Source organism: Apteryx rowi, unplaced genomic scaffold (assembly GCF_003343035.1).
Source record: "Apteryx rowi isolate R43461 unplaced genomic scaffold, aptRow1 scaffold_815, whole genome shotgun sequence".
Classification (NCBI taxonomy): Eukaryota; Metazoa; Chordata; class Aves; order Apterygiformes; family Apterygidae; genus Apteryx; species Apteryx rowi.
Genome location: NW_020451111.1, coordinates 127,925 through 146,070, shown reverse-complemented (window position 1 = coordinate 146,070; position 18,146 = coordinate 127,925). Strand labels below are relative to the sequence as shown.

The 18,146-nt window shown below is 41.7% G+C and overlaps 1 protein-coding gene across 10 annotated transcripts in view; it reads left to right on the top strand.

Annotated features, from left to right (window-relative positions):
- Positions 1–18,146, top strand: part of LOC112977285 (bifunctional heparan sulfate N-deacetylase/N-sulfotransferase 4) — a 168,726-nt gene that overhangs the window by 106,121 nt on the left and 44,459 nt on the right. For all 10 annotated transcript variants that reach the window (XR_003257434.1, XR_003257433.1, XR_003257438.1 and 7 more), the window contains 2 exons: positions 12,740–12,925; positions 14,743–14,871. Coding sequence is in view for 1 of the 10 variants with exons in the window: in XM_026089463.1 (XP_025945248.1) it covers positions 12,740–12,925; positions 14,743–14,871 (315 nt within the window). In the remaining 9 variants the exon portion in view is untranslated. The remainder of the gene's footprint in view (positions 1–12,739; positions 12,926–14,742; positions 14,872–18,146) is intronic.

The following is an 18,146-nucleotide window of genomic DNA, read 5'->3' as shown; positions in this document are numbered from 1 at the left end:
TAATTTACAAGAGCTATCCTTCTAGCATTGCATAAAGCTCAGCATACCTGCACTCTAAAGTAATATTGAAAGCCATTTCGAGCCCACTCAGAGTAATTCTACTTGGTTACTCAGCACGGCAAAGAAAAGTGAAGTCTATAAGTGCTCTCTTTGGAAAAGACACTATGTGGTCCATGGCGAAGCACAGAAATGCCAAGCAACCAATGCCACTCAGGAGAGTAGAGTGTCATGGTGAGACTTTGCTCCTCAGGGAGCACAAAACTACTCAGCTCTTTAGCTCTGAAAGATCAGGTCCTCCTCTGCTCCCCAGCCCTGGTGGGAGCAGAGGTGCTCACAGAAACTACCAGAGGCAGATGGCTGAACAAGCAGTTGAAAGGAATTTTTTCCCTTGTTTATGAAAATATTTTCCTAACAASCTCTAAAGCAAATTCATTAAAAACAGCTTAACTGTTTACTCTTCTTTCCAGACTTGCTGCCTTCCAGTTTCCTGTTTGGTAGCATATTAGTACAGAGCCATTTTAGGTGATTTTTCCACCTCCGCAGTTCTGCTTTACTGTCAGCCTTTATTCCTGCCATGGCTTATTCTTGACTTTTGCATAACTGGGCAAGCTGCTTCAAAGAAAGGCCCAATAGACCCAAATGAGTGTTCAATATAGCTGAGATTTTAAACACCAGAGTAATTTTAAAATAATCTGTATCTCAAAAAAAAAAAAAAAAAGCCCGTTCATCTTTAAGCCTATGGGGAAAATTATCATAGTATTTTCAGCAAGCATGACATCTCTTGGATCAAACCACCTTTAGGGGAAAAAGCTGTAATGTAGCCTAAAAATGGGGCCTGTAATAGAATCTGTTTGCAGCTTCAACTATAGCAAGATAAAGCCATCTCTCTATAATCACTTTCACTGAATGATAGAGACTCCGCAGGGTGCCTATAAATAAGGAGCTGATGTCAGCGAAAGGCTGATGTTATTATAGTTTTATTTCCTGCTAACATTTGGACAGGGGTTGTACTGACCTCTTAACCTTGAATCTATACTAGCTGTACAATTTACTTATGAGAACATTTATTTTCAAAAGGCTTCCTATGAAATCCTCTCTGTGGGAGAAATTTATCTTTTTGATATGACAACCTTTCTGATACCTAACAGAAAGGTCCCAGCCATGACTTCGGAGCAGTCTTGTATCCTCCTCGCCTGCTGTCTCTTTCCCTACATCATGTCTTTTGGGGGAAAGGAACTCCCCGCTCCACAACCCCGCTTTTATAACTCTGTCAAAGTTAAAGAAAAACCCTTTTCATTATTCTTTTACTTCACAGTATGGATCCAAATTTAACATAGACATCCAGGACAATACATGTGTGACATCAAGCAGATTAGATTATTCAGTATTATAATCAGGGGGACACTGCTTGTATTTTGGTGCTATTTTCTCTTGCGTTTCCCATTTACTGACCGTATCTCTCCACCTCAACTGCAAGTAGAGGCAACACTTGGCAGTTTGTGCAAGGAAAGTTGCAATAACTGTTTGGAAGTATAATCCCATTCATTCTTTGTGTAATGTGGTACTTCCTTGTTCATTCTTTAAATATGGATAAGAAGGTAATGGGGTCTTCAAGATGGGAGAGGAGATCATTATACCTGAGAAGACCAGTGAAGATTGCTTTAACATCCCCAAAACAGCAACAAAATTTCTGTTCACTGAGACCTGTTAGCTCCTCCTGGCATTATCTTTTTTGAAAAAAGCTAATGTGACACTTACTTTTTGTGTCTTGCATAGAGAAAACTCTAATAAATCAGAATAAAGTGTCAAACCACTACCTCTCCTTCAGTACACAGATGACACTGACTGGAAACCCAGACTTTACAGTTGGTTACTGAGATGAGAGCAGCAAATTCTCCACTCAAGAGAGTGTATCAGGCTCAGGAGTAAAATTGTTCACTGGGGAAAAAATTTCATAATAAGAATGTTCTTCTCTTTTGAGTACTGTGGATTAAAGTCAAGCTTAATAAACACAAGTCAGTGCATCTGAAACATAAAAGATTTCATAGGTATTATAGCATGGAACTATAAACATATGTAAGCATGACTTTTATTGGCACTTGTATTTACACTGTATGCATAATCATCTGCTTGCAGGAGCTTAGATGTAGAGTCTGCTGAACGCAGGCAAGAAGTACAGGTGTTACAGCTGGGGACTGGTTTACAATACCTCATTCTGTTTTGTATTGATATGGCTCTATCAAGTGGGGGGTAACAACTACAGCCCACCTCAAACAGGTGTATCACAAAATACATGTATAAATCCATTAGATACCTGCACTATTTTGTATACATACAACTAACTCCTAATTATGTATCTAATTGCCTTGAATTCAGTGTAAATAGCTGCATACCTCTGTGGGTCTGGGACTTAGTTAATTCAACAGTCTTTAAAGGATTCCCTTACATGTGAGCTGCTTGTGAATAAGGGGACAGCCTTTAATAAGAGCACTCCAGGGTTTTTTTGTTTGTTTGTTTGTTTGTTTTGAATGTGTCACTAAGGCATTTATCATTTCTGCTGTGCAATGCCTGGTTGCAAAAGAAAGATGTTCTGACATGTTTCACACTTTGTTGCTCTGGATATGGCAGGAAGGTTTGCCTAACAAAATCCTCGCCCCCGCGTACCTGAGCGATGCCACTCTCAGCAGCCTATTTCTGCAGCCCTTGCTGCCGAATCGCCTCCCAAGTGCTCACAGTATCCCCAGCTTCCGAGGGCAGTGTGGCAGTGGCAGAAGGTGCTATGATAATTAGCAGTAATAACCAGAGGACGTGACTGCATTAACACGAGGCATTAACACGACCTACCYGGCATTGCTATCGTCTGTCATAGGCGAAATTTGGCTGCTGCTTGGGGGAGACTGTGCAAAGCCTTCCGCTCTTCCCTGTTACTTCACACACCGTATTCGTACTTGCATTTTTCTCTTCCTCACAGAGGTCATTGTTCTTTCCTCTAGACTTGTCTTCTTCCCTATTTGCTGCTCAGCAGTGTACATTTATATTAGAAAGTCTAAACTATTAAACACTTCCAAAAACAAGTATCAGAGTTTAACTCCAGTTAAGTGACTTACTGACTATCCAAAACTTTGCTATCCTAATGTCTTGTTATTTATGTAAATAAAATACCATTCATAAATGGTATGTTTCACATCCTGATTAAGGAAAAGGAAAAAGACATTTATTTTGATTATCAGTTTGATTTGACATAATCATATTTTTTGCATTTTTATCTGAGAATCTCAAAATGCTTTAAAGACACTGGTGGATTAAGCCTAGGATTAAGCTTTGCAAATTGATAGTGTCTGAAGTATTATCCTTGTTTATAGACAATGTAAGTGATATACAAAGAGGTAAACAAATTGTGCAAGCACAAGTCTCCGGTACATTTTCCAAAAACAAAACAAACCGAGTTCTGCTGACTTTCACCGCCATACCTTGATCATGAGATGGCCTTTCTCCCCTCTTGTGCATCCCCATCTGACACAAATAGAATATATTCAATCCAAAGCCTATTGCTCTTTTTGTCCCTCGAGCTATTTGCTCAGTGATTATCTTCTTTGCTTATTTGTTAGCACACGTGAACAAAGAACAGTAGAGATACGGCAAAAATTATCATTGGCAGTAAAAAGGCAGCTATTATCTGACAAGCAGAAGTGAGAAAAATACATATACAAAACCAATCGATTCAGGCCCCCTCTCTAGTAATGCTCAGTTTTCCATTTCCTGTGTATAAGGCAGCTAGAGATTCACATTAGCACTTCGAACTTTTCAACTGCCCAAACCACAAAGAAACCATGAGCTTTTAATATACCAATTAAATACCAAAAATATGAATGCCAGTGACCGCATATCAAATGCACAATGTCCACATGCGATGAAAAAACAGTCTAATTTGTCCCATTACTAACATCCATAGTTAAGGTGGGGAAGGAGAGATGCCCATTAGAGGCTGCCACTAAAAATGTTCTGTAAGCGCTCTGTRTGTGTAGGATAACAACATTCTCCTGCACAGACAGGATGAGATTTATTCCACCTAACTTGAGGTTCTTCCTGAACAGTCCCTCTTCATTAGTGCTCTTTGTCCCTTGAAGGAGCATGCTTGGGAAGCCCAGCTGCAGAGAGTCTTCACTCTCAGCAGTGGTTTGTATCACAAGCTCCTGCAGGGTCTGCTTTATCCCTAGTCCTGTGTGGTTTCCTCAGGGCCAGGCTGCCTTTCTTCATGTCATCTCCCCAGAAGTTAATGTTAAACAGACCCAGTATCTCGCCAAGCTTCGCTGCCTCTCCAGTTATACTGCTGCAGCGAGAAGCAGGCTTAAGACTGGAGTCGTGGTGGTATCTGGGAGACTGTATGTAAAACTGGTGAAAAGCCAGCTTTTTCTGTACTACTGCCAATTCTGTATTTAACACTGATACCAGAGAATCCAGTTCTTCAAGAGCCTTTATACCCTCTACTTTGCATATTGCACAGCCACATGGCAAGGAAGCATTCAACATAGATGAAAAACAGATGAAAGAAGTTACAAACAGAATAGAAGATTCCCCACACTTCATTAAAAAAAAGGAAAAAATGGGGTAAAACGAGGAACTGAGTTTTGGTCTGGTAAATTCACGTGGCTTAACCTTGTGACAATCCCAGATAACAAATTATGTTTGTGTGGCATGTTGTTCCATTATGTAAAACAACAACAAGCTGCATGTTCGTTTCTGTACTCTTACAGGTAGTGCTCCTGCATGCTATCACCTGCAGATAATTTATAATAGCTGCGGTCACTCAGACCCAACATTCTCTTCCAAAAAACTAAAAAACATTAACTTTACATACTGTAAACCCTATCTCCTGATGATAATCACCTCTTTCATTTGCTGAATCATCTCGTCAAGCTAGCGAGTTTTTAAACAAGCTTTAAAAAATTTAAAATTGAACTAAAAGTAATTAAGTCTGACATATCTACTCAACAAAAACTATCCAGAAACGTACACCTCATGAACAAAAAAAAGTGTCTGTAAAGGAAAGAATACAGCATTTTTGTGGGTGCTGATGAGCAAAAGTGGCAAATTCATTTACCAGATAAAAAGAAATCTTACTAAGTAYATTAAATAGACATAATAAAATATCATCTAGTAGTATGTTTACTCTATCACCTTCTGTGCAAAGTAAAGAAGTTTAGCAAACTTATCTGCAGCTACAGTGTTAACTTTTTCATCTAATTGAATCTTTACATCACAGGGAGTCCTGCAGTTTAACTGACTGTGTGAAAAGACCTACTGTAGATGTAAGATTTACTAAATAAAAGGTTGCATTATTTATCCTTTCTGTGATAATGGCCAGTTCTAGATGTTTCTGTAAAACAAATCAGTGATCTTTAAAAATCTGGAACACCAGTTGTGTTATAACACAGTTGGATTTCATTTTTGTTTAATTTCCTTTCTTGTGTTGTTTTAAGGAGGACATATAATATTTGGTTTGAACAAAAACCGGGTTTTTCTGTCAGACAACATCCTGCTAATATAAATAGCCAGTTTTCAAACACTCCAGTTTTTATTCAAGTTTCCAACATCTGCTCACAGAAAAATTGCTGCAGGAATGCAAACTTACTTTCTTTAAGAATATGCCTATCACTGGAAAGCAGTGCTTGTTCTGCACGGTTGTCGTTCTTTTGCAGAGATTTTTTTGTAAATGCAAATGCAGAATACGTACACACAGCACATGCCGACTCATGGCCAGTATGTTTGTGTCAAGGCTCATTTCTGTACAAATAGGAAGGTCGAAAGAGGTTAGGAGTTCCAAGCAAGTCTTCATTGCTTAAACAAAGCTGATAATTGAGAGAGAAGCAGCTTCCACAGATTGCTTCCGCCTTTCAGAGCTTCCTTCAGTAAAAGTACACGCCAGTAGAAGTATAGGGATGGCTGGGGCAATCTGCTCTAAAAGCACCCTCTGACTCTCATGGGCACTGCCTCTGCACACCAGGCTCCCATCAAGAAGCTGGGACAACAGTCACTATGCAGTTTGCAAAGTAGGAGCAGGTATTCATCCCCTTTGCTAACTTAAAATCTGTTAAAGTATCAGTACGTGGGGAGAAAGGTAGATCCTGAAACCTGATCTCCATTTTCTTCTGAGGCTGTGTAACTGTTCTCTGAATGCTTTGTACAGATTAATCACTGGCTATAGATAGCATCCTCCAAGCCTTTGCTTATTTTACCCCCCAAATATTCGTGTTATCTATATAAATGCAAAGAAATCTTGTCTCACACAGCTGAACCTACCAGGAAAGAATAGATAAAGACACAGCAGCTTCCGTAGCCGTGTGACGAGGAAATAACACAGCTACGTTTCTCTTCTGCTGCCTTGGACTTCCAGCAACACGGAGCCAGGTGCCAAGTTACCGAGAGGTGAACTCCAGTGAATAAACAGGGACTCCTAGACAATTTCCAAAGCTGCATGTAAAAGTCCAGGTTTACTTTAAAGAAAGTACTCGCATACCAGTCTTTTGGTTAGTTTTGTATTTCTTATTATAACAATGCATAATACTAATTCTTTTTATAGCAATGTTTTTATATTGATTTCCTCTTTGATGGTGGAATATGATTAAGCTTGTCCATGCTTCGGACTATTACCCACTGCTGCTCTTCCATGTGGGCGCCAATGACACCAAGGGCAAACTGGAGACCATCAAGCAGGATTTCAGAGCTCTGGGGATGATGGTCAAGGGTCTGGGAGCCCAGGTCATCTTCTCCTCAATCCTGCCAGTGAGGGGGATGGATGAGAGGAGGAGGAGACGGACTTTCCAAGTTAACGACTGGCTGCACTGCTGGTGTTGGCAACAGGGTTTTGGTTTCTACGAGCATGGGACCCTGTTTGAAGATCAACCACTGCTGGGGAGAGATGGGATCCGCCTCACTAAGCAGGGCACGCATGTCTTTGCCAACAAGTTGGCCAGCCTGGAAGGAGGGCTTTAAACTAAGAAAGACGGGGGAAGGGGAAAGTTATAGTGCCAGGGTAGCTGACATAAGACAACTCAAGTCAGGACGCCTCCAGCAGGTGAATGCAGCCAGGGAAGTGCGCATGGGATGTGGCTATGGAGGATCCTCTTGTACCCTTTCTGAGAAACCTGCATGCTCAATCACCTCCCTGAAATGCCTGTACACCAACGCACGCAGCATGGGGAACAAACAGGAAGAACTAGAGATCTGTGTGCGGTCGCAGGGCCATGATCTCATTGCCATTACAGAGACTTGGTGGGATAGCTCGCATGACTGGAGTGCCGTCATGGATGGCTACGTGCTTTTTAGGAAAGACAGACCAGGTAAGCGAGGTGGTGGAGTTGCTCTTTATGTGAGAGAGCAACTGGAATGTATTGAGCTGTGCCTAGGGGTGGATGAAGAGCGAGTCGAGAGCTTATGGGTAAGGATTAAAGGGCAGGCTAGCATGGGTGACACTGTTGTGGGTGTTTACTAGAGGCCACCTGATCAGGAAGAGGAAGTCGATGAGGCCTTCTACAGACAGCTGGAAGTAGCCTCACGATCCCAGGCCCTGGTTCTCATGGGGGACTTCAACCACCCCGATATCTGCTGGAAAGACAACACAGCTAGGCACAAACAGTCCTGGAGGTTCCTGCAGAGCATTGGTGACAACTTCTTGACACAGGTGGTGGAGGAGCCAACAAGGAGAGGTGTGCTGCTGGACCTCATACTAACAAACAAAGAAGGACTGGTGGAAGATGTGAAGGTCGGGGGCAGCCTTGGCTGCAGTGGCCATGAGATGGTGGAGTTCAGGATCCTGCGAGGAGGAGGCAGGGCACTAAGTAGGATCGCAGCCCTGGAGTTCAGGAGAGCAAACTTTGGCCTCTTCAGGGACCTACTTGGAGGAATCCCATGGGTTAGGGCCCTAGAAGGAAGGGGCGTTCAAGAGAGCTGGTTAATATTCAAACATCACTTCCTCCAGGCTCAAGAGCGCTGCATCCCTATGACTAGGAAGTCAARCAAAGGAGGCAGGAGACCTGCATGGATGAGCAAGAAGCTCCTGGCAAAACTCAACCAGAAGAAGGAAGTATACAGAAAGTGGAAAGGGGGACAGGCCACTTGGGAGGAATATAGGAACGTTGTCAGAGTATGCAGGGATGCAACGAGGAAGGCTAAGGCCCATTTGGAATTAAATCTGGCTAGAGATGTCAAGGACAGCAAGAAGGGCTTCTTCAAATACATCAGTAGCAAGAGGAAGACTAGGGAAAATGTGGGCCCTTTGCTGAATGGGGTGGGTGCCCTGGTGACGAAGGATGCAGAGAAGGCAGAGTTACTGAATGCCTTCTTTGCTTCAGTCTTTACTGCTCAGGCCAGCCCTCAGGAACCCCAGACGCTGGAGGCAAGAGAGAAAGTCTGGAGAAAGGAAGACTTTCCCTTGGTGGAGGAGGATCGGGTTAGAGATCATTTAAGCAAACTTGACACCCACAAATCCATGGGCCCTGATRGGATGCACCCACGAGTGCTGAGGGAGCTGGCGAATGTCATTGCTAAGCCACTCTCCATCATCTTTGAAAGGTCATGGAGAACAGGAGAGGTGCCTGAAGACTGGAAGAAAGCCAATGTCACCCCAGTCTTCCAAAAGGGCAAGAAGGAGGACCCAGGGAACTACAGGCCAGTCAGCCTCACCTCCATCCCTGGAAAGGTGACGGAGCAGCTCATCCTGGAGGCCATCTCCAAGCATGTGGAGGACAAGAAGGTGATCAGGAGTAGTCAGCATGRCTTCACCAAGGGGAAATCATGCCTAACCAATCTGTTAGCCGCCTATGATGGAATGACTGCCTGGGTAGATGAGGGGAGAGCAGTGGATGTTGTCTACCTAGACTTCAGCAAGGCTTTTGACACTGTCTCCCGTGACATCCAGTCAGGTTGGGGGTTGCACCAGTACAGGTTGGGGGTTGACCTGCTGGAAAGCAGCTCTGBSGAGAAGGACCTGGGAGTGCTGGTGGACACCAAGTTAAGCATGAGGCAGCAATGTGCCCTTGTGGCCAAGAAGGCCAATGGTMTCCTGGGSTGCATCAGGAAGAGTGTTGCCAGCAGGTSGAGGGAGGTGATTCTCCCCCTCTACTCAGCCCTGGTGAGGCCACAYCTGGAGTACTGCGTCCAGTTCTGGGCTCCCCAGTACAAGAGGGATGTGGCACTACTGGAGCAAGTCCAGCGAAAGGCTACAAAGATGATGAGGGGACTGGAGCATCTCTCTTAGGAGGAAAGGCTGAGAGAGCTGGGCCTGTTTAGCTTGGAGAAGAGAAGGCTGAGAGGAGATCTTATCAACGTGTACAAGTATCTGAAGGGAGGGTGTCAAGAGGATGGRRCCAGACTCTTTTCAGTGGTGCCCAGCGACAGGACGCGAGGCAACGGGCACAAACTGAAACACAGATGCTTCCATCTGAACATGAGGAAAAACTTCTTCACTGTGAGGGTGACAGAGCACTGGAACAGGTTGCCCAGAGAGGTGGTGGAGTCTCCTTCTCTGGAGATATTCAAAACACGCCTGGATGCAATCCTGTGCAACGTGCTCTAGGTGACCCTGCTTGAGCAGGGGGGTTGGACTAGATGATCTCCAGAGGTCCCTTCCAACCTCAACCATTCTGTGATTCTGTATTTTCCTGTGATATGTTTCTTGATTACTATCTACTTGATTTTAAGTTTTACCTGCTTATATTTTAGTTTATAAATTGATCTATTTTGTTCAGCTACTAAATATATTTTTTCCTTACATTTTAAGGCAGTCACGGATAAAATCATCTAGTCAGTTTTCTGCCAAAAACCCACAAGAACCATTTTAATCATCTTCCCCCTATCTCCCAGGCTGTAGCAGTAATTCTCTTTTAATGTCCAATTAAAAGGCACTACTGTGCAATGTCCAGCCCAGACATTACTGCAGGTTCAGCTTATGTTTTCATTTAAATTACAATTGGAATAATCTCTTAATGTACAAGTGAAATAGGAAAGCCAATTTAACCTGTCCAGAATTAATGGCTCTGGGATGCCAGCTGGAGTGCAAGAGAACATAACACTGCTCTTCTCAGCACCAAAAAGTTCCAGGAGTTTTACATAAGCACACACACACACACACACGCACACACAGTTTTTGAACAAATTTTGAAATGAAAACACCAATGGAAAGCTCAAATGTAAAAATAACTTGGTGAAGTTTTGTAGCAAATTGTTCATTAGAATATATATATAAAAAAAAATCACTCTGGAATCTCCTGTGTTGCCTGACAGCTTGTATTAAGTCCTTCCTGGACTCAGATGTATGCCCCTTCTTTAGTATGTTAGTTCTCAATTCCAAATTAAATTCAAGAACAAAAACGAAAAAACTAAAGCAAGAGAAATTGCTAAAAGAGGCCATACGATATTTAATTTACTCAAGTAAATTGAACATGAAACTGGCCAAAGAAAATCTGATTATGGTTAGTTGTTGTTTCTTCCTAAAATCATATTGGGTATCTGAGTGACTGATGTGTATTTATGCGAGGAAACATATAGTGTGCAGTTTGCATTCAGAGGCTAATTAGCTTTTTATATTGAGAACTTACCAAATGCTGCCTTTTTGATTTGTGAATGGTAGATTCCATTTCACCATCCTGTTGCTATGGCAATACCAGCAGCAAATAATAGGTAGATAAATGGGATTTTGCATGTGTTCATTCAGGTACCTACTTTTTGACACATCATTCAGAGCAATGTTCATTAGCTAGATCTCAAGACACTTTATGCAGGTCTTGGTGAAGGTCTGTAGATGCAAGATACTACAGTATGTTTGACAGTGTGAGCATCATAGACTACTCAGACTATTATTCAGAGTCAGACTATTCTACCCTATTCGTAAAAGCCCAGGTATTTCAGAAATCTTTTAGTGTAATTTGTTCTTTTATACATGCTCATGGAAAAGTTAGAGCAAAGAATGATTTGACACTTCTCGTTATACAGCTATTCATCATTTCACCCCTAAACTGGCTCATGCCTTTCAGGTAGGTGACAACATTAATAAGCATTAAACGCATTTTGCTCTCAGAAGAGTGGGTTTGGGTTTCTTTTTTTCAAGATCAGCCAGTAACCTAAGGTCTTTACTAATATGGAACAGATAATTTTAAGTGGTTGTATTATGCAATATAAGAATAAGTGCTCCCCGTAGGTTTAACTTAATTTTGTCAATGAAACAAAAGCCTGTCTATGCATAGTTAAGTACTTGAAGATGCCCAGCAGAACCTGCTACTCCTGGGATTAAACTAATCAACAGTTATTAGATAATGTGGGCAGGAGGAAGGACGAAAAATTATGATCTCACATTTTAGCCATTTCCCTCTGAATATCAATTATATATGAACAGAAAATGGTTAATGCGTTCCAAGCGTTAGCAGCTCTTTTGGCAGGAGAAGGAAGTGCTTTAAGGGAGCTGTAAGGCAGGAAAGGGGGTGATGCTTTTAAGGGTTAAGGGTTTTGGCCGAGCAGCCTGGCCCGCTTGCCACCAGGGCTTTGCTAGTCAGGACCACTTGGAAGGAGCCGCAGACCAACTCGCGCCTCCTGAGCTGAGCAATCGTTGAGCACAATGTGATGCAGGAAATAAAACCAGCTCCATCCATACCTGCATTGGAGGAAGGGATTCAGCAAAAGCCATAGAGTGACACTGAAAACAGAGATCTTGTGGCAGAGTTCAAACAGGCCTTTGCGGTGCCTGCAGGAAACGAATCCCAGCATGAAGGAGAAAAGGCAGAATACAGTTTGTTTGTTTGTTTGTTTGCTGTCAGTAGCTGGTGACGAAATGTTTGTTGTACTTTTGAATATTTACTCAGAGAAATGAAGCTAATTACCTTATTTTCTCATGTATAGATGACGCTTCAAATAATTTGCACTCTTTTAAAAATATTCCGTTCTAGAGATGTGGTTATCAGACCTCATCATCAGATGAGGTTTTCAGACAGCCCACACTAAGTCGGAAACCAGAGGGATTAGAAACAGAACAAAGGCAGGAGAGCTTTAGGAATAAAGGGAACGTGCATAGGAGATCAGCAGGCTCACATTTAAGCTTTTTTCTTAATTCCTTCTGCCTGCAGATAACCGTCCCGTTGTTCAATCAGAAGATATTTTTAAGATAACATATAGATTGTGTGCATGAGAATGCATATATTTCGTCACAGAAAATGAATTGAATAAATATTTATGAAATGGAAAATATGTCTATCAAAGTCCAGCTTTTTTGCTATTATCCTAATGCTGTGGGAAAACACAACTAGATTCAGAAGCTATGGAGAAAAATTGAGCAGTAAGGAATTTTGCTCTTATTTTAGTAAAGAAAGGATAAACCACAAATATCAGAGCAACAAGTTTTTCTTTCTGCTTATTGCTCTAATACTGTTTAATAGCTTATTAACAGTATCAGCTTCCTGGATTACCTTTAAAAAGAACTAATCAGGACATAAGATAGGACATATATTTAAACACACACAATACGTAATGAACAGGCAGGCAAATCTATTCCATGCAACAATAACTCAATATAATCCAAGAAGAATATTTATCACTCTGCAAGTTATCAAGCTGTAACCCCAGCTCCCCTCATCCCTAACATTTAGTGTGTATTACATACAAGGAAAGGAACATAGAAGGAAAAAAAGCCTTTCAAATAATTACACGTTCTTTTTCTGTTCCTAAATATATTCYTCCCTTTGCTGTATCACAGGAGCATGGTATACCAACAGACATGGGGTACGCGGTGGCTCCGCACCACTCAGGGGTCTACCCAGTCCACATGCAGTTGTACGAGGCCTGGAAGAAAGTCTGGGACATCCATGTGACCAGCACGGAAGAATACCCGCACCTGAAGCCTGCACGGTACAGACGGGGCTTCATCCACAATGGCATCATGGTACACTGCATTTCCATGCTTCATAGCAATATTACTTTAAGTGACTCAGGAGTATGCTATTTTTTAACCAAATGCTTCAAGTTTTAGAGCAATCATTAAAAGTCTCTGTGATGGAGGATTTGTAAGGATGCCAAAAGAGTGCATTTGTTACGCAGCCAAGTTAAAAAAACAAAACAAAAAAAAAACCCACCCCACACAAAAACTTTGGCAACTGCAAACGTAAAGCTCAGAAACTCAATGTACTTGTAGTCCAATCAATTATCAACTTAATTATAAATACATATTATGAAATTCATTAAACTGCCTAAGACCTATGTTGCAAGGTCTGGTTCATCTTTATGCATGAAAGGATTAGAAATCCATCAACTGGGAAGATGAACAGGTGTAAGTAATCTCCTCCAGCAAGCATGACACTTTTCTGGGGCCAAGTTTTGTTTCTGAGATACACTTCTGAAACTCCCATAACCAGGGACTGGACACATGCCTATTTCAGGCTGTGTATTTGGGTAAGAGAGAAATCTCCTCCCATATACACTTCAACTACAAGACAACCAGAAAAATGTGCAAAAGTTTGGCCTACCTTACCAGCCAGCTGCAATCCTATACTGCAGCTTGGAGGAAAAAAAAATTGCATAATGGAGCTGACCATGAGACTGAGATGGGTGAAAGGCAACTGCAAAAATTAAATATGCATAAGATATGTTAGAAGTCTTTTGAGGCCAGGTCATGGAATATATACAAAAGCCCCAGATGACTTGAATATTGCCTATGCATATGAAGTCAAAATTTCGATCTCCCAAATGAGACAAAAGCAGCACGCCTTAATCAAAAATAACAAGTTACAGCACAGAGTCCAGTTACTGTTGGAATAGACTTAAATTCAGCGGTACATTTACACATGTATTAAAATGTATTCCCAAATACAGGTTTTATTTGTTGATTTAACTGAGTAGAAAAGGAAGGAAAAAACACTGACTGGTGGGAAACCAAAGGCCTTCCCTAGGTGAATTATACCCAGGCATATATTAGGCAATATCCCTAAGCCCTGATAGTTCTTTTTTACTCACTGTTTCAGTGCCCTTTAATTGTAAAAAGCTAATATTATGTCTCTAAGAACAAGATGTTTTAGCTAAGTGTATTTTCCCACATCTGCCAGCTTGCTGAATTCTGGCACATAATCTCATGATTTATGATGGGACACAGAACTGACCTTGGGAGAGTCTCATGCAAGTATCCTGCCAGTCCCTGTACTTATTTCACAAACAGGAATGAGGGGTTCAGTTTGACTTTCAGGACAGAAGAAAGTATGAAGCAACAGTTCTTTTGGGTCTGCAGCCTTGAGTACAAATTCTGTTCAGTGTCTCAAGAACAGCAAGATTAATTGCCTGAGATAGTGAAGATGGCCAAGAAGCACTATTTATCTTTTAATAAACTAACCTTACTAAAGGAAGAGAGGTTTGACTTTTTTTTTCCCCTCCTCCTCTCTCCCCTCTTCCAAATGCCAGCAAACAAACCCTTAATTATTATTGTATGAGCCGAATAAAATGGTCTGGATGAARGCTCAGGACGCATCTGCGTTGCAGCTTTTCAGCTGGCATCTGGAATTCTCCACATCTGCACAACTGCATTTGCTTACAACTAGAGCAGAGAAGGCACAAAAGAGGCCATAAACAAACGTACCAGAATATAGAGTCAGAAAGGGCTGGAGTTTCTTTCTTTCTTTCTTTCTTTTTTTTTTAGTTGCCAGAGGGATTAGGATGAATGTAAATTTGCAGAAATAAGTTAATGTCACAGTGGCACTGTTACTTTGTTCTCAGGTGCTCCCTCGACAGACCTGTGGCCTTTTCACTCATACTATTTTTTACAAGGAATACCCTGGGGGTCCTCAGGAACTGGACAAAAGTATCCAAGGAGGTGAACTCTTCCTCACCGTTCTCCTGAATCCTGTATGTACCTTCTTTTACTATTCTTGGAACAAGATGAATAACAGGGAAGAGGGAGGGGAGGAGAGTTTTCTTCTGTGATCCTGTTTAGGAAATAAAATCGAAACCCCTTGCTCTGAGGTACCAAACAGTCTAAGAGGAAATAAGCAGAAACCGTCTTCTGCTAATTTCTAACTTGTCTTAACCTACATAAGACAAGTTACTGGAAAACGCATTCATTACATTTTCAAACAGTTTCCCAACCTGTCGTTGGCTCCCAGTAAGGGAGGGGAAGCTCTGACTCATCTAACCTAGACTGAAAGAAAACAATAAGGGTAGAGCAAACTGCATGACCTTATTCTACTTTTCCTTTCTCCTCCTTCTCTAATCTTGGCTCTGCAGTCACTCCTAATATAACTTAATGGAAACTCCAGTGCTTCAGGCTGATATAATTTCCCCGTTGTGGGTTCTTAAAACCAGGTTGAATTACCTTAACTGGCGCATAGCCTTCTAGTGCTCGTGCACTGCCTAGCAGTTGCAGAAAGCAGCCAAAAAAAAAAAAAAGATGAAATTAGATGAATGCTAAGTTGAAGCAAGCGTACATAGGTAAAGATGGTAGTTCACAAGAAGGACTTGCAGAACAGCATCAGAAGCAGTTCCCAGAGAACACTTTTGTTTTATTCAAGGTTACTTTTTTTTCCCCCCAGTCAAGATTACATGAACCAGAAACTCTATGTATGTATACATATGTGTGTGTAGAGATATAAGCTACATATATCTACACACATGTATATGGGTTGACTAAAAGTGACAGTCTTTCTTAGGATGATTTGCACAGCTATCCCCTGACTTCGTGTCTCAATAAAAGTCTGAACTGTGCCACGCTAAGACATCATGCTGTCATATATTTGTGTGTGTATGTGTGGGCACATGTGTGTAGGTGTGGTGGTGTTTGCTAAGGAACAAGGAGGAAAAGTTACAAGACTGCAACTGCTACAGTTTGAAGCCATATTTCTCTTACCAAGAAACAATAGCCTGGTAGTGTCGGAGACAGCAGCCTAGAGATGGAAGAAGGATAGACAATGAGAAAGGAGAGAGAAAAAAAATGTGTACCAATCATTTTTACCATTGTCTCCCTTTTGCCTCTTCTACACAAACAAGATATACTACTCACAAGATAAATGCCTTGTGTCCTGCAAGGTGGCCTAATTTTCAGTGGTTTTAAGTTACAGCACTCATTGACTTCTCTATAGAGTTAAAGAAATTTCCTTTGGAACTGGCTCTCAAATCCAGGTCACTTGTTTTTAAAGATTTAAATATAGATTTTGGTGTCCTATAATTAGATGCTTATGTGTGCAAATTTTGGCTGGGGAGCAAGTTAGTGTCTGAGCCAAAGCGATTCCGTTGGTTTAAAGAAATGAAACACCTCTGTTAGGATTTTTTTTTCTTCCTATACCATATGTGTGACACTATCTGTGAGTTTTAAAAAAAAAAAAAAAAAAATCCCTACTCTGTTTACCCAAGCTGTCTTGCAGAGGGGCTTTTCTTCCCCTAGCTTGCTTGAGTGTAACTTGGCTCATCACTGTCTTGGGATGCTGTTGGAGTTTATCCTTAGCTTCATCATACTTTATTACCTATGCCTCTTTCACTTACCATCTGAAGTTTTCCCCAGGGGTGGGAAGTTCAGCAATCTACAGCAGAGTATTTTTTCATTTTAAGAGATATACCCAAAATATCCCTAATTCCTGGGTCAATTTGACTTTACATATCTACTTAACTTTGCCCATTGCCTTCCCAAGTTTTCCAGCATGCTCAGGCCACTTCCCTTTCTTTCTCTCCCCTACATGCTCACTTTTCCCCCTAATCTCAGGCTTTCCTTTCTTGTGGATGGCAAATAACCAGGAAGCCACAGGTTTGCAGTTGCTCAGTTCATTACAAATCATAACCTTTGAAGGTTTTCAATAACTGCGTCTAAACGTTCTTTCAAAAGACAGGCTGGTGCTATGGTGAAGGGCACTTTGTGAATTCACTTTGTGAATTGGAAGCGTCCCACAGGCCCATCCGCTGCCTTCCCCCGGGGAAAGGCCAAACCCCTCTCCAGAGCAGCCCCTCACCCCAAGGGCAGTGCTGCGGGTGACAGAGCCAGGCGCCCTGGCTGCCCAGCTATACGCCAGCTAGCCATGCAGCACAAACACACAGAAGATGCAAGAGAAGCAGTGCTATAGTCTGTCATGTACTGATAATAAGGTTTCAGGAGTGATGCAGCAGAGATGGTACTTTCCCTGTGAAGACAATATGCAATGGCATGCAAAGTATTCTGGATTCAATTACACATCTGTGATGACCATGACAGAGCTAAAGGACTGTTTTCAAAAACAGAAAAAGAGGGAGGGAGGGCTGGGGAGGTTTTCTTCAGTGATCTTCAGTGTAGGCACTTGTTTTGACCAAGCTATGTTCTAATAACTTGAAAGTGTAATATGTATTATTGTGTAGGATTTGAAAAAAACAGTTTTATATCTATACTGTTAATGCTTGATTTTTTCCCCTCTCTACTTCTTTGAATTTTCTATCTTCCCTCCTCAAAACTGATATTCTACTGAGCTGAGCCACACAACAGAAATACTGACATGCATTCCCCTAACTCTGAGCTAAGCAGGAATCTGTTCCAATATAGTGCTTACTCAGACAGGAAGAAATATAATTTAATCATGTGTGAGCTGAAGTAAGATATACCACAAAACCTTACCATCATTCAAGTCAGGTTGGTACCATACCCTCTGTGCACTGACTGGCAAGAGTGAAAGCAGAATCCAGTCTCATTTCAGAACAGGTAGGAAACAAAGTCATCTATGTGCATGTACCCCCACCCCTTTTATTTTGGAGTTTGGTATTCTGCTGTGCCAGCATCTCACAGAGGAACAACCAGAGAGATCCCTCTTACTTACAGTAAGGGAAGGTGTGGAGACTTGGGGGTTCTTTATTCAGAACTGGTGTGTGGATCCTGAAGTCCCTAGCATCTTCTGAAAGGTATCGATACAGTGCCTATTCCACTGCTCAACTGCAAATTCAGTTGAATAAGAAATATGCTTTGAATGCGATGTGTAGCCCAACTGGCAGCAGCACGTACTGGAACAGCAATGATAGGCTTCCCAGTGTATAGCCTAGAAGTCTTTCACACAATTGAGCTCATTAATGAACCTTCCTAGTATTTGGATATCGATTTATGCAGTTTTGGGAGTTTATGAAGAACAGTACAGCATAAACCAATGTGTGCTCTCCAAATGGATTATAGAAATAGC